Below are 14941 nucleotides of genomic sequence, written 5' to 3'. Positions count from 1 at the left end.
TTGTCCTCTACCCAAGATCTCCCAGGTGCAAATGGGCACACTTCCAGGACAGTAACAGCTGTTGGTTCTGCGAGGTGCACTCTGATGTAATAAAGTGATTCTGATGAAAATCTGGTATTGGCAACACCCAGCTTCAACAGAGAAAACACAACTCATTTGTTTAGCAACCACAATTTGTTATTGGTACAGACACACTAGTGAAATCTCAAAGGCAGGCTGAACAGCTTAAAATATATCTGTCATCATGGCAGGTACCATCCACGGGAGGGAGCGATGGCCAACAAAACAGCCTATCCAGCACTGGTGGGGTTGCTTCATCCAGAGGGAGGGAACCATGGTGGGAGATGTTGGATTCAACCAGCAGCATTCAGACCCACACACCGGAATACTCAACAGCCTCACAAACCACCTCTGCAGTGGATGCGTCTTGCCGTCTCCATCAGTGTGAGACCATACAGGTCACAGCACGGTTTCATCAGGTGGAGGGACCTCTCACTTGCACAGACCTAAGAACAATGCATCAGAAACACCAGGACAGCTGCAGTTTTTGTAAAGCTGTAATGAAATAACATGTAAAGTTACAGTTCAGAGGCCACCAGAATTCCTTGGCTTTAAGTTATTGGAGAAGATGCAGTTTCCATTGTAGATTTTTATTGAGTTTTGGTGGAATAAGCAATTCGGGATCTGAAAGGCAAACAGGACAAGTGTCAGAACAGAGTGTAACAGCAATATGGTTTCCTCAGAAGTTGTCAACTACTTTTTACTTTTCTTTACATCAAAGTACACAGAGAATTCTGTGACACACAGCATTTCCCTTTAATAACTGATCACCAGCCTGCACAGTGAATGCCCCCAGTAGAACTGGTTACAGAAGTAAATCCCTGGGGCAAATCAAGTCCCCTCTCCATTAAGTGTTATCTTTCAGAATGAGGCAACAATCCATGGCAGAAAGCAGAACACCGTTCATACACCAGTAACTGGGACATCATACACAACAGTCAGGCTGCATCTAGAGGCTTATTAGACGACTTCTCCAGGCAATTCCAGGACTAGTGGGCAAGAGGATAGACAGAGGGGAAGTGGGACCAGCCCTTGCCAGGTCTCTCAGCCCTAAGTTTGCATTAGCTGCGACAACTTGAAGATGGCAAAAGACCAGACTGTAGCCTGGCCTGGTCAAGAGCCCTGCCTGGCTGCCAAAGCCAGACAAAAATTCAGCAGATGTTACAAGCAGAATTATCTGGCACTTCCCCATAGGAAACAGACTTCCTGTTCCCTCACAAAAGACAGACACTACGCATACAGAAAGCCTGGTACACAGTTTGGAGAATAGTTTTAGCACAGGACTTCAGAGCAAGTAAAACCTTAGTAATAAGTCTGCTCACTTGCCACAGGTTGGGAAGGTACACCATAAAAAACCCCCAAGAAACTCCTACAGCTGAAGAAATGTTACGCCTGTTGGCAAGAAACAGTGCCTAGAGATCCTCAAAGGCCACTGACCTCACCAACATCTGACATGTACACCCAACCCAGAGCCTGAACTAACCTTGTACAACAGCAGACACCATCCTCTTCTGCTGATAGGCAGCCATAATGCTGTTTGCAGTTGAATTTGGTCCCAGGACCTGTATGGAGAAGCAATACATATGTTCCAACCTGCACAAAGCAAGGTAAAGAGCAGAGATACCTACAAAGAAAACTTTGCTGTTAAGTCTCCAAAAGCAGAAGCCTGCAGGAGACCTCACAGTACAAAGTGACCAGGTATATGCCATCAAAGCTGAGTTTCAGAAAAGTTAACAGAGGGGTAGAAAGAGAACTGCTTTCAGACAGCTTCTTAGGACAGAGAAGCCTTATCACAGCACCTACCTCTTCACAGCACTGTAATGTCATGACTTGCTGTGACTACTTTCATTACAGTGCCAGCAATATTTAAAGTTCATTTGAGAGTCTCAGCTCCTTGGCACACAGAAGTTTTAAACTGCCCTTATGAATCTTGCTAACTGGTAGGTAGTGATAAGATACTGGGGAATATCATGTGATCACCATGAATGTTCAGAAACTACTTATTAGAAATACAGACTTTTACTTTGGAAGGGAACTAAGTGCAATCCTAACGATTTCCTTATTCTGCATATGCTGTGTCTTAACAGCCTTAAACAATCCACCCTTGTTTTTACAGTATACTCCTTATGATATACTGGTTCAGACTATACTATCCGATATGGTAGCTTTCCACTTCACACCACCAGGTTGGACGACCACTGCACCATACACAAAAGGTATGCTAACACTTCAGCCGTCAGGCCTAGAAAAGAAAACAGTGTTCTTATGTTCTACAAATTCCCTAAGAAAGAGGTTATGAAAAGAAATCACTCCTAGGACAAGGTAACACAAGCCTTATAAGACCTCATCATGCCCAATGTGGCATTCCATGCAAACAACACAGCAAGCTACAGCTGTTGTACACATCTAGAGTGTACTGACTTGGCAGGTATTGCACAGAGTATCTATTTGGCTTCTACAGAAAAAAAGCACATCTGGAAAGCCAGGGAAGGATTCTGACTCTTCACTGGAGAATTCAAAGTACTGGTAAATACTTGGTATTGTACAGCAGGTGTGATGGGTATTGCAGATGCACAGACCGGGTTGATAGAGCTCTGCTGCAGGACTGGAGTCCAGATTTCTGGGATCGAGGTCTCCATCAACTGCAAAACCTCCTCCAGGACTCGCTGCAATGCCCCAGCTTGTTCATCATAACCAAACAGCACAAGCTGCTTCAGAAGGATGTGTATGTCTCCTGCAGGAGGAAACAGAAGCACAAGCAATAGCAATTAACATTAGTATGCTAAATAAATAGCTGTATTTCTCTGGTATAAGGGCATAAGAAGTAGCAAATCAGAACTGGATCTGTCCCTATCCAGCCTCTACAATATTCAAGTATAAACATGAGACCAATTTGTCCACAGCACTGACAATGCCTTAATTCTCTGCTCTCCAAGTTCAAATGTGGAGAGCTCACACCATTACGTGTTCTTCCAGGTGCACAGGCAGATGAACTAAATCAAGGTCCAAGTCAGATGGTCTTACTGACCAGGCAGCTTCTTTCCCTAGCATACTCATCAAGAACAAGAAGGGACACATTGCCTGCAGGGGTCCTCACAATCTGCAGGGTGAATTAGGATCAAGTCTCCTACCCTTCACAGCCTCAACAGCATGAACATTTTCTCCCAGAGCTTCCAGAAGGGCTGTATCTTCAAAAGGACTCCCCTCCTTCAAGCTGTATCTCTTGCGTTCAGCCTTGCGCCGGTTCTTTGAAGATCGCCTGAAAAGGAGGAAGCTTAATTATAGTGCACATAACAGGATTAGCTTTAACAGGGCAAGTCTGAAGGAACACAAACGGTGTGCATGAAACGTGTTACTCTCTCCAGTGAGAGGGGACTACAGGTAACCTTATGTATCTTTGTGTCAATGTTTTCGATGCTACTCAATAAATATCTTTTGTGGTCTGAAACACAAGTCAGTAGTTGGGTTGTTTCACTACCACAATAAGGACTGCTCTATGCTCCAGCAAGGTTAAAGCATTACTTTAAGCACAAAGGAGAGTAAACTGTTTGCCAGTAGTTGCTATTAGGCAAAACTGAGCTCTGCTTAGAACAACTTGGTGCCAGACTCTGTGCTTTTGATCTGTGCTGTCTCACAGAATCACAGAACAGAATGGTTTGGGTTAGAAGGGAGCTCTGGAGATCATCCAGTCCAAGCCCCCTGCTAAATCAGGTTCACCTTACAGCAGGTTGCACTGGAACATGTCCAAGTGGGTTTGGAATATCTCCAGAGAAGTAGACCTACCACAACCCCTCTGGGCTGCCTGTTTCAGTGCTCCATCATCCACAAAGTAAGGAATGTTGAGGTGAAACTTCCTATGTTGAGGGAGAACTTCCTATGTTCTAGTTTGTGTCTGTTGCCCCTTGTCCTGTTGCTGGGCACCACTGAGAAGAGTGTAGTCCCTCTCATCCTCCTGACACCTCACCTTTTGAGTATTTGTAAGCATAGACGAGATCCCCTCTTGGTCTTCTCCAGGCTAAAAAGACCAAGCTCACTCAGCCTCTCCTTGTAAGAAATACTCCAGTCCCCTGATCTCCACAAACTGTGCACTAATTAGTTCCGGCCCATTACCACAGGAAAGCCCCTTTGAATCATAGGCCAGAAGTAGTTACGTAGCATCCCCGAATGATCCACATACTCTGTCACAGGTATCCTGAACACTAAGGTTGCATTCTTTTCTCATCTAGGCCACAGAGTGACCCCAGAAGTCCACACTTTTCCTACAACTGTGTTTTTCCACCTTTCAGCTAGGGAATTCAGAAGCAGTCCCACAGACTACAGTGGCCTCTAACATACTCCACCCCACTCTGCAGCTCACATTCTTAAGAGCAGTAAAAGCAACACAGATGCTCACTGTGGGAAGATACTGGTACAAGATTCAGTAGCAATCCCCACCCATCAAGTGCAAAATCTAGAACAAAGAGCACAAGCCATGTGTGCAAGCTGTTAATGTTTGAAGAGCTCTGCCCATATTCTGCGTCAAGCTTCTTACAGCCAGCTACTCTGGCAACGTGCCCAACACTCACAGAGCAAGCTCTGGCCCAGAGTTTGTGTTCATGGCTCCTCTGCTGGGCATTCAGTTCCTGTTGACCTAGTAGCTTCTGGCATTTTCTGCTCTTTCCTTCCCTCACAGTAAGAGTTAAAATAACCATGAAATGCCTGTAATTAAAGCAGCTTCAAGGCACGCACAGCTGTGAGGAGGAGCATGCCAAGCATGACCAAGCCACCCTCCCATATGCCAATGCCAGGCCAGCCACTACCTAATTTGGAGGCAGATACCTACGCTGATATTCTTGAATTGCTGTGTGAATATTTGCTGTTCGTGTCACTGGCCGTCACAACACTACTGGTTTCAGAGAAAAGATCCAATTCTGGGCAATGTGGCATTTCACAATCTGCAAAACATGTTAACAACTGTCACTGTATGGGAAAAGGTCACAGTTATTCCAGCTACCCCTCTGGGTAATCTATGTAACCTGTTAGAGAAGCAGCTTCAGCAGGTTCATTCTACCTGACAGCATTGCAGAGCATTACAGCTCTCAACTCCGCACAGCCAGCACACAAGAAGAAACAGCAACTGTGAGACCACCACTGCCTCTCTGCTCTAGTGAGAATTGATTTTGTGATTGTGAGCACAAAGGGATTACAATCTCAGTGCAGCAAATCTGGAAGAGGACAAAGCATTCTGCTTTCAGAAAACTTCCTTGAGCCTGTACGAGTTGGCAGGTAAATGTGAATGTGCCTAATAGGTATTCGGCACAAAGAACATGCCAAGCACTACCTGACCAGGCAAAGCTGGCACTGAGGAGAGAACGCTGTGTTGTTTTCAAGAGCTTTCAGGTGTATTCTGATCCCATGAAAGCTGTGACACAGATAGCACTGACAATACATCTGTCTTTACAGAACAAGCAAGGTCAAACAATCACAGCCCAAGTATAGTGTGAGGAGAGGGTGAGAAGAATGCTGTTCTATTGTCATAGATAACACTGGAGCTAGAAGACAGCATAGCTCCACCAGGGCAAATGGAAATCACAAAGAAAAAGAGGATCACAGTTATTTATGCAGGAGAAAGTCATTATGTGCTTCAATACCAACCCTGCATGCTCTCAAAAGCCTTCTCCTTTAGCTCTCGGACCACTTGCAGGCGATTCTTATGGCGAACAAAATCTGTTTTCTGAGAATCTAGGAACATCAGCTGACTTTTCTGAGCTGCTCAATAAGAAAATCAGAACATGAACATTTGTGCAAGAGAACCAGAAAAGCATTTGTTACACCATTAGTCTGAAGAAGCACAGTCCTTCAACAGGCTCAGAAGTCACACAAAAGGATTAAAGTAGAAGGACATTCAAAGCTTATAATACAGAAGCCCACCAAATAAGATGCACCTGCATGCAGAGTGAATTAACTTGCCAGACAAGCATTTTCTAGAAGCGTCTGTTTCTGACACAAGAGGAGCAGAAAGCCCTATGGTGAAACCTCTTCACATTAATCAGGCTTGAATTACAGAAAAAAATCCCACAACTCATAAAGCTTGATGCACATAGCATGAAAAGGAAAAACATCCAATAGTAATCAACCATTCTTCCTGGACAGAAGGGAGAATATAGCCAAACTATAGTTTTCAGAAACACATAAAAGCTGATAAGACAGCCAGCCATTTTCTTAGTCCACAAATCCACTGCCACATGTGCTTTGGAACAAGAACTGTCCTGCTTGTTCATGGACATGCAGACACAGATCCCTTTACCGTTTCTGACTGTGAGGTCTGGAAAAGCTCTAAAGGAGCTTGACTTAAGCAAAACGTGCCCATGACACTGCAGAGCTTTAGGCTGCATTGAGGAGAGCTGAATGCAGCTTAAATAACAACATCAGTTATGCGGAATCAAAGCATCCTTCCATACAGCTTCCAGTGCTGGAGTGCTATGCCTTCCCACAGACTCAGTAAAGACCTTCTTCAGCCTCTACAGCATAGAGAAGTATCTGATTCTTGCATGGATTCACCTTCCAGAATAGCAGGTTTGAAGTTTGTCTCCAAGATATCCAGTCTACCATACTTGTGAATCTGGATCAGGGAAAGGAAACAAGGTATAATTGAAGGGTCCATCTGAGATCCCATCTCTCTCTTCTTGCCCTCTAAAGAAATATCCCACTCTGGTTCTTGTGTTCTGAAACATCTTACCAGTCTTAAAGCCTCTTCCCAGAGAGCCCCTTCTAAGAGCAGGAGAACAGCCTCTTCATAATTCTAGAAAGAAAGAGCAATCACATACTGCTACTGATGCTACTAATATACATTCAGTTAGTACCTATTTTAATGCACATTTCTATGCAACACTATCACAGACAGGACAGGAGAACACTGCTGTGCCAGGTACTTTGAAGTGCCAACATAAAAAACACCCTCAAATTATGTTACTTCTCCCATGCTGACGGAAAATCCCTCTGCAACTCCACTGTCTTCCTTACTCCAGCCCTCACGCTTCTGCTCTCCAAGACAGAAGCTTTTCATACCAAACAGAAGCAGTCTCATGAGTGGAAAAATTCAGGGACACAGCATTCATCCCCACCCTGCTCACTGCATCACCTGGACCTGCTCTGCCCTTCCCAACTCAGCTAACAACACAGGCTGTTTTGCCGTCAGCTTGCATGGAGTCACACGTGACCAAGAGAATGAAGAACACAAACATGGTGTCTCTCTGACACGGTATTACTGGAGTACAGACACGAGGGTGATTACATTACCTGACTGTACTGCTCCAGGAGTATGGCTGCCTCTGCATGCTTTCTCTGTTCAACTAGTTTTCCTGCAAGAGAAGGTGGAGTTTAGTTTTTCAGAAGCAGCTAGATTTTATGCCACAAAAGTGTAAGGTAAGAGGAAAATCCCATTCACTGAGGCACCTTCTGTCTGTTCATGCACTTACTTAACCTGCTCAGTAAAAAGGAGGGCTGCCTGATGCCAAGAATTCATTAACTTGCAACATCATTAGCCAATTGCTTGTGAAACTGCATGTGCATGTCCCTCAAGGCCAGATGGAGAACTTTTTCTCCTCTACCCGAGACAAAAATGTTGAAGAGATTCTTAAGTGGAGGTGGCCAGAACGTAAAAAGGAAATCTATTCTGAAAGCTTCAGTGCATAGCAACCTTTCTGTCTGCAAGAAGCACTTTGCTGCCTGTTCTCTGTCGTATGACAGCAACCATCAAACTTGTGGGATTCAGGGCTTCTAGTCCCCTGAAAGTCAGAACCAGTTTTGGCACCGGCTACTATGCTAGGATACAATGTAAGTGAGCAAGTGATACAAAAAAACACTGAAAAAAAAAAAATTAACATTGCCCAAGATAAGCAATCTCATCCAAGCCAACTAGACAACTTGTATCTCCTTAGTTTGGTAAATTACTATTCCGATTTCAGAGCGGCAGGAGAAAAAGTATAAAAGGTGAGGCATGAAGGATCCAAAACACAAAACAGAAAAAGAAGATACTGGAATATCAGACTCCGGAAGATTATGCTCCCAGGAGCTGTATTCCCACTGTATAGAGGCCTCAGTCATGTCAGATACTTCAAGGAATCTCCATTCCATGAGGTTAACAAGGGAGGCAATTTGGAACAGTGGTTCAGCAACAGGTTGCAAGGAAGACGCGCAAGAAGCAATCAGCATGAGGCAGCCCAGGCCATAGCTAGCTTGGCAACTCCTGGGTGCCGACCAGCTCAGCTCCAACCTCTATTGGTTCCTTTAAGAAACAAAGGTGATGTGTCATCACACAAACATTTGGGAAACAAGGGATCTTCGTCTACCTTTAAGAAAAATGCTGCTGAGGACTGAGTTTTTCACTGAACTTTAGGAAAAATCAAAGTGAACCAAAAATAACAAAAGGCAGTTTTGCTCTGCGCACTTCCATCTCCTCAACACCTACCTGCCATGCTCTGTGCCAGGCTGGACAGCTTATCCTTTGTGTAACCAAGCTGTGATGCCATGCACAGGGCTTGTTGCCAGCTGCCACTGTTCTGAAAAGCATCAAGAGCCTTTGCAAAGATGCTAGCGCGAGCAAATATTAATGCAGCCTGTTCATATAGCTGCTTCTGAACCAAGTACTCCCCATATGCATCACTGATATCCTGCAAGAAAGGGACAAAAGAGAAATAAGAAATCAGCTGTAATCAGTAGCAGTTCTCCACTAGTAAAAATTACATGCCCATCAACAAAAGCCTACTCGTCCTCCCTCAAGGAACCTCCAGGCACAATGCTCTTACCACATTTCGAACTTTATATCAAACCAAGGGCTGATGATTAGCACATGGATACAATTCACAGAACTAGAGCAAGAGACACAGGAGGCACTTAACTCTCCAAGGCAAAGGCTGGGTAAACTACACACTGCAGGAAAATAGCCCCTGCTCCCCACTCACACGAATATTTTTTGTTAGAATCCCTGAATCAACTTACTCCAAGAGTCAAATTCTGGCACAAGAGAGGATGCAAGCCCTGCAACTCCATAGGCACAGGCTGCTGTGAATCAATATCCTGAGCTTCATCATGCTATTCAAGACTCACTATCTCCATCAAGAAGGGGCAGGTGGGTTTGACTGTAACTGTATAGAAGGAATGAAGACTCCCAATGAGACAGAGCCAGGAACAGACCTCCATCATCAGAGGAGCCCTTTCTGCTTTCACCATGTTGCAAACAGACATAGTTTCTATTTCTACTCTTCTTCACCTACTTCTTTGACCAACGTTTGTATGTTGTGTTTTTACAATATCTAAGTTTTATTAAATGCATTCATTTACATTTTACATCAGCCTTGGGCAAGCCAAAGTTCTTCAGTAATACTAAACAAAAAAGGGACAATATTATGCTAGGAAAGAGCACACCTACAAGGGCCCCAGGCTCTCAGTTCTCTTCAGAATAGTTTAAGGATAAAAAAGTATCTCTAAACAACCTGAAAGCAACAGACAAAAAGCTGGTATCACAGAATCAAGACAGGAAGAAAAGGTTTTTTGTGATAAAGGGAGTTCTCCAGCACACCACAAGATAATGCAGCAGAAACCAGATACTCAGGTGCTGACCTGGGCAGGAGATCAACACAATAGCAGCCACTACTTCAATGACCAGACCTTGCAGGGTCAGTGCTGAGAGTCATTCCAGCTATTATCCCCAAGGAGGGTCTTGGACAACACAAGAATTGCAATGATCTGCAGAACTTGAATGCAAGCAGCTGCTGTCCCATTCCTGCCCTCACTCAAGGTGCCAACTATGCCCAAACACATGCGTGAGAGAGAAAATAAATTCATCATGCTGCAGTGCCATGTGCTTACATACCTTATACTCCTGAGTGCCTAAGGGGTACAACTTAAAGGCTTCGCAATACAGGTTCTGATCCTTCACCAAGTTCAGAAATTCAGAGAAGTGTTCAGGACCTGCAGAAACAATTAATTTTTCACAGCAAAAAAGAGAGAAGGGATATGGCTCTCCCAGCTCCAACCCAGTCTGGGTTCGTTGCATTAAGAAGCAACCAGAGGTGCCTGGGTGGACGAGCAGAGAGTACTAATTCTACTAGTGCAAAATCAAGGTATTCACTTCCTTGAGGTTTGCTCCACTTTTGCCAGCAAAATTAATGAGGGGACAAGTCACAACAGGAATAAAACAAGACTTATGCTTCATGATGACAGAGCAGTATACATTCTCACCCCTTTCTCCCTGTGCCAAGCTAAGCTACAAAAACCATGTACCAGAAGTAAGTTAACCCGGCACTACCAGGAGGGAAGATGACACTGTGCAATCCTTCTCTTTCTTCAGCTAATCCCCCGGAAAGCTCTCCAAATGGAAATGTTCCACTGCAGAATTTCTTGTTAGAGACACTGCATGAGCAGACCTACCACATTTGCTGAGGTGCCCAAGAGCTTTTGTGTATCTCTTCAAGTGTCTGTCTATTGTATATCGCTGATAATTGGTTTCCATTTTCCGGAGAGTATTTAAGAAGGGCAAGTATTCTTTTGGATCCTGCAGAGAATAACAAAAATGGCAGATAAGCTGGAAAGATCCTTAGTTGCCCCCATCTTCACCAACAGACAGTTTCATATTTGAAATGGTATGGCAATACACTGAAAAGGCATTTTTTTTTAAAAAAAACATTAAGCCATCTTAAAGAATCAGTTCTGCATATGTACTCTGGCCAGGAATTACTAATTAAAATCGCCAGACTCCTACATGGACTACAATAGTATCTAAAGGCTGGTGACATTTTAAATTCAAGGCTATGTATTGTATCAAACATTGTTTTCCATTAGCTACTATCATGTACAAACTTGCAGCTGTAAAGCTGATCCATTTCCCCAACACCAGAGGTCAGAAAAACTGTTAACCTGAGTGGGGTGTTTAAGTGACAGACAGCAGACTGTGCTGCAACATTAGGAAACTGTGAAGATCCTGATGGGCATTACCACCCAGAGATTTCAAATTAAACCTGCTAGAATATACACACTACTATCGTGGCCACCACCAAATAAGAAAGAAACATAAAAATACAGAGCTGGGAATATAAGGCATGCAGTCACAACACTTCAGACCACAGTGCCTTTCTTCCCCAAAGCTATTTTGCTGTACTGCTCCATCTCACATTAAGCACAAGCAAGTTTCCAAAGCTGTGCTCATGGAAGTACTCAGGGATACAGAGACTCACCATCTTCCCACCATCATCTCAAGCACACACAAGATTTCTAAGCAACTGGAATCTTGAACTGGAAGCTATGACTAATGAAAAATGCAGGCTGATCTGCAGACTACAAAGAACTTTTGGGAAAGCAGACAAACAGTTCCTTGGCTGTAACTGTAAGCCCAGACCTTCTGAGACTTTTCTGCCACCATGATGACTAAATCAAAGTCATACGTCCCCAAGGAATAATCATACAATTCATTGACATCCACAAGGAAAAGAAGGTACTTCAGTGCTTCTTCTGCACTCACAGCTTTGACATCTGCAGTAACACTTTCTGTAATAAGATAAAGAAACCTACAATCAGTTACACTGTCAGCAGTGAAACCCTGCTCTAAGAGAGGGATGCATTATTGAGCACATTCTTAACACCCTATATGGACCATCAAACTAACAGCTCATTCTGTCTTGAAGGTACAATTACATTGCCCCTTTTAGGGAACTTCAAGGACCAGCCCAAACATAGTAACTTGTTAGGTGTGCAACAGCAGCAAAATAAAACTGAATAAAACCAACGTTTGCCAGTTCGAGATATCAGGACCCCAGAAAAGGAACTGTTCCATGTGGGGAGAATCATAGTTCTGCCTGGAAAGGGAAAACAGCTCCACCTCTGGGCTACGCGCTGACATACCTAGATAAAAGGATGAGCTGAGGGCACGTACAGCAGAGCATCCTAGCTGATAAGCTGCAACATGTTCCATTAACACACAGCAACTTTCAAGTATGTTTTTGTTTTCTGACTCCATGAACAGCCACCTTAAAATAATTTTCAGGGTGAACCATGCTAACAAAACAAGCTCATGCAAACCACCCGCTTTTAAAACTTTTGAGTTCCTGATACAAAACCTCGAAGATCATGAACCTTCTGGAGAGCAATTTCCAGTTCTGGAGGATTTTTCTTTACATGTGCTGTCAATATTGATAAGCAGTACCTGGAGAAAACAGAAACAGCAAATGAAAAGGCAGGAAGACACAAACATTGCTTATTCCTATTTTAGCATAGTTTGTGCAAGTTCTAGTTCACATATTAGAAAAAAAAAATCTCAGGTATTCCTATCTTTTTAAAGGAAGGCAGGAAAACCAGGAAGAGAGCATAATATACCAGGAAGATCTGTCTACTCACATGTCCCCAAATATATCACAAGACTGAAAGTGTGTTTTGAGTACAATAAGCTTCCTTACAACGGCCAGCCAGCTTAATGGACAGAGAACATCTCTCTCTCTGAAATAGCTGGACAGAGTTTTCCAAATCAAATTTGGCATGAAAATGGTATTTTTTTATAAAAGGAAAGCTTTCTAAAAGCTCATTTCCACTTGCATACATTTCATACATACTATTTCAAAATAGCTTTCCCAGCTAAGGGAATGCTTTGTTTTCTGCAACTGCTTGCTAAGAAGCGCCTGAATTTTCAGGGTTCAGCAGAAACCTACAGAGTCTGTTGCTCCTCTAGCTACTGTTTCTCATATAAGCTGCCAATAATTAAACACTGGCTTCACTAACCACTGTTGTTATCCTATTTTCCCATCCTTTATCCTTGTCTGGTGTCGATTCACCTAAGCAGGGTGATTAGCAAAAAGGTAATAATTCAAAAATATGCAGTTGAAGGCTTACAAAACTGATTCAATTTCAAATAGAACACTTAAGATCTTTCCAAAAGGCCACCTCCTCCAATAAACCAGCATCTCCCTGAAATGACAATCTTGCTCATGTCTCTTGTTCTCTAAGCCACACAGATTGTTCCTAAATTGAGTACATTTCTTAAACACCTATAAACACCCTGCATCTATTACTTTAATTCCTGCAGTAAAAAAGTTGGTTTGCCATCCGTAGAATTATTAGATTCTGCACCCTCAGCAAGTTTGCAGATGACACCAAGCTGAGTGGTGCTGTTGCCACACCGGAAGGATGGGATGTCATCCAGAGGGACCTGGCAGGCTGGAGAAGTGGGCCTTGTGTGAATCTCATGAGGTTCAACAAGGCCAAGTACAAGGTCCTACACAGGATGGATACAGGATGGGGATGATGCGATTTGAGAGCAGCCCTGCAGAGAAGCCTTGGGGGTGATTGACGATTGATAGGAAGCTTGACATGAGCCGGCAATGTGTGCTCATAGCCCAGAAGGCCAACCGCATCCTGGGCTACATCAAAACAAGCGTGGCCAGCAGGGCCAAGGAGGTGATTCTGCCCCTCAATTTCTCTCTTGTGAGACCTCACCTGGAGTCCTGTGTTCAGTTCTGGAATCCTCAACATAAGAGGGGTATGGAACTGTTGGAACAGGTCCAGAGGAGGGCTACATAGATGATCAGAGGGCTGGAGCACCTCCCATACGAGGACAGGCTAAGAGAGAGTTGGGGTTCTTCAGCCTGCAGAAGAGGAGGCTCCAAAGAGACCTTATAGCAAACCTCCAGTACCTGAAGGGGCTACAAGAAAGCTGGAGAGGGACATTTTACGAAGGCATGTAGTGACACAATAAGGGGCAATGGGTATAAACTAGAGCGGGGTAGATTTAGACTAGACATAAGGAGGAAATTCTTCATGATGAAGGTAGTGAGGCAAACAATTCTATGATTCTACGATTGTGGTTTTCAGGACAGCACCCTCTGCAATTGGAATGTATGGTTACAGAAGTTTCGTGGAGCATAGGCTCACCTCAGAGGGTCTGAAGCGAAATAATTGATGTTTAGAACTGCTTAACTTTCTGCAAATGACTTATTAGAACCCTCTCTGAAGAGTCCTTCACCTACAATAAGAAGATGCTCACTTTTGAGGGTCAATGTGTTCCATAGCAGCTCTCATCACATCACATATGAGGTTTACTTTTTTCTGATGAGGATGCTGGCGTGGTTGAGCATTACTGCTACCATTCAGAAACGGGTACATAGTCTTTGTGAAATCTTCTTCTCTAAATAAAAACAGACACTATGAACACCAGTACAGTCCTTCACAAAGCCCAGCACAAAGACAGTAATGTTAAGAAACACAAATGCATGCAGAAAATAACTACTCAACAAAACAGCTCATATGTCATTCAGTACTGACACACAACCTGCAACACTACCAGAAACCTCTCCAATACCCCTCATCTGTTCCAACAGATTCTCAGCATTGAATAGAAGGCAAGACAGAAAGGCACTGAAAATAAACTGATCAGAACAACTACTCTAGTTGCACAAAAAAAACAGAAGGCAAGACTTTCAAGATACAGCTATCTTCTACTAAATCCATTATGAAGATGCTGAGCACAGAACACTTCTGAAAATTAAGACATTTGCTTTTATTTCTAGACAAAGATTTAAGGTTAGGTCCAAATCGAAAATTGAACTGCTAAGTGATGGCTCCAGCTCCTGAAAAATTATTTACTTCAGCAAGCTTAAGAAATCCTGAAGCTACAAATGCCCTAAAGGCTTCTTGACACTCAAACTTTGCGAAAGAAGCCAGGGGGCCTGATTAGAGAATCTAAGCAAGTATCTTGGCCCCAGGCTTCAGATAAGTAGTGTTGTCTTGCTCCTGTTCATTAGGGAACAAAACTTTCTCTGTTTGCATTTACCTCTGTACAGAAACCAGAAGACAAATCAAAGCAATCAAATTATGTCCCTTGCTGGAAAAATCTAATGGCTGCCTGTGAGCTGGAATT

General features: G+C 43.5%; 1 protein-coding gene across 2 annotated transcripts in view; it reads right to left on the bottom strand.

Moving 5' to 3' along the window:
• Positions 1-194: 194 nt before the first annotated feature.
• ELP1 (elongator acetyltransferase complex subunit 1) overlaps positions 195-14941 on the bottom strand; it is a 33183-nt gene continuing 18436 nt past the window's right edge. The window contains exons 22-36 of one of the 2 annotated variants that reach the window (XM_054054484.1): positions 14069-14209; positions 12153-12238; positions 11435-11583; positions 10471-10594; positions 9914-10011; positions 8510-8711; positions 7339-7400; positions 6779-6841; positions 6601-6661; positions 5695-5808; positions 4883-4994; positions 3192-3319; positions 2640-2794; positions 1544-1622; positions 195-684 (exon numbers count right to left, since the gene is read on the bottom strand). In XM_054054484.1, coding sequence (XP_053910459.1) covers positions 617-684; positions 1544-1622; positions 2640-2794; positions 3192-3319; positions 4883-4994; positions 5695-5808; positions 6601-6661; positions 6779-6841; positions 7339-7400; positions 8510-8711; positions 9914-10011; positions 10471-10594; positions 11435-11583; positions 12153-12238; positions 14069-14209 — 1642 coding nt within the window. In that variant the 3' untranslated portion in view covers positions 195-616. The remainder of the gene's footprint in view (positions 685-1543; positions 1623-2639; positions 2795-3191; positions 3320-4882; positions 4995-5694; positions 5809-6600; positions 6662-6778; positions 6842-7338; positions 7401-8509; positions 8712-9913; positions 10012-10470; positions 10595-11434; positions 11584-12152; positions 12239-14068; positions 14210-14941) is intronic. The other variant, XM_054054485.1, reaches the window with a different exon arrangement.

The sequence above is a fragment of the Cuculus canorus genome, chromosome Z (genome assembly GCF_017976375.1).
Source record: "Cuculus canorus isolate bCucCan1 chromosome Z, bCucCan1.pri, whole genome shotgun sequence".
Lineage (NCBI taxonomy): Eukaryota > Metazoa > Chordata > Aves > Cuculiformes > Cuculidae > Cuculus > Cuculus canorus.
Note: the sequence above shows the minus strand (reverse complement) of the source record. Positions and strands in the feature narration are given on the sequence as shown.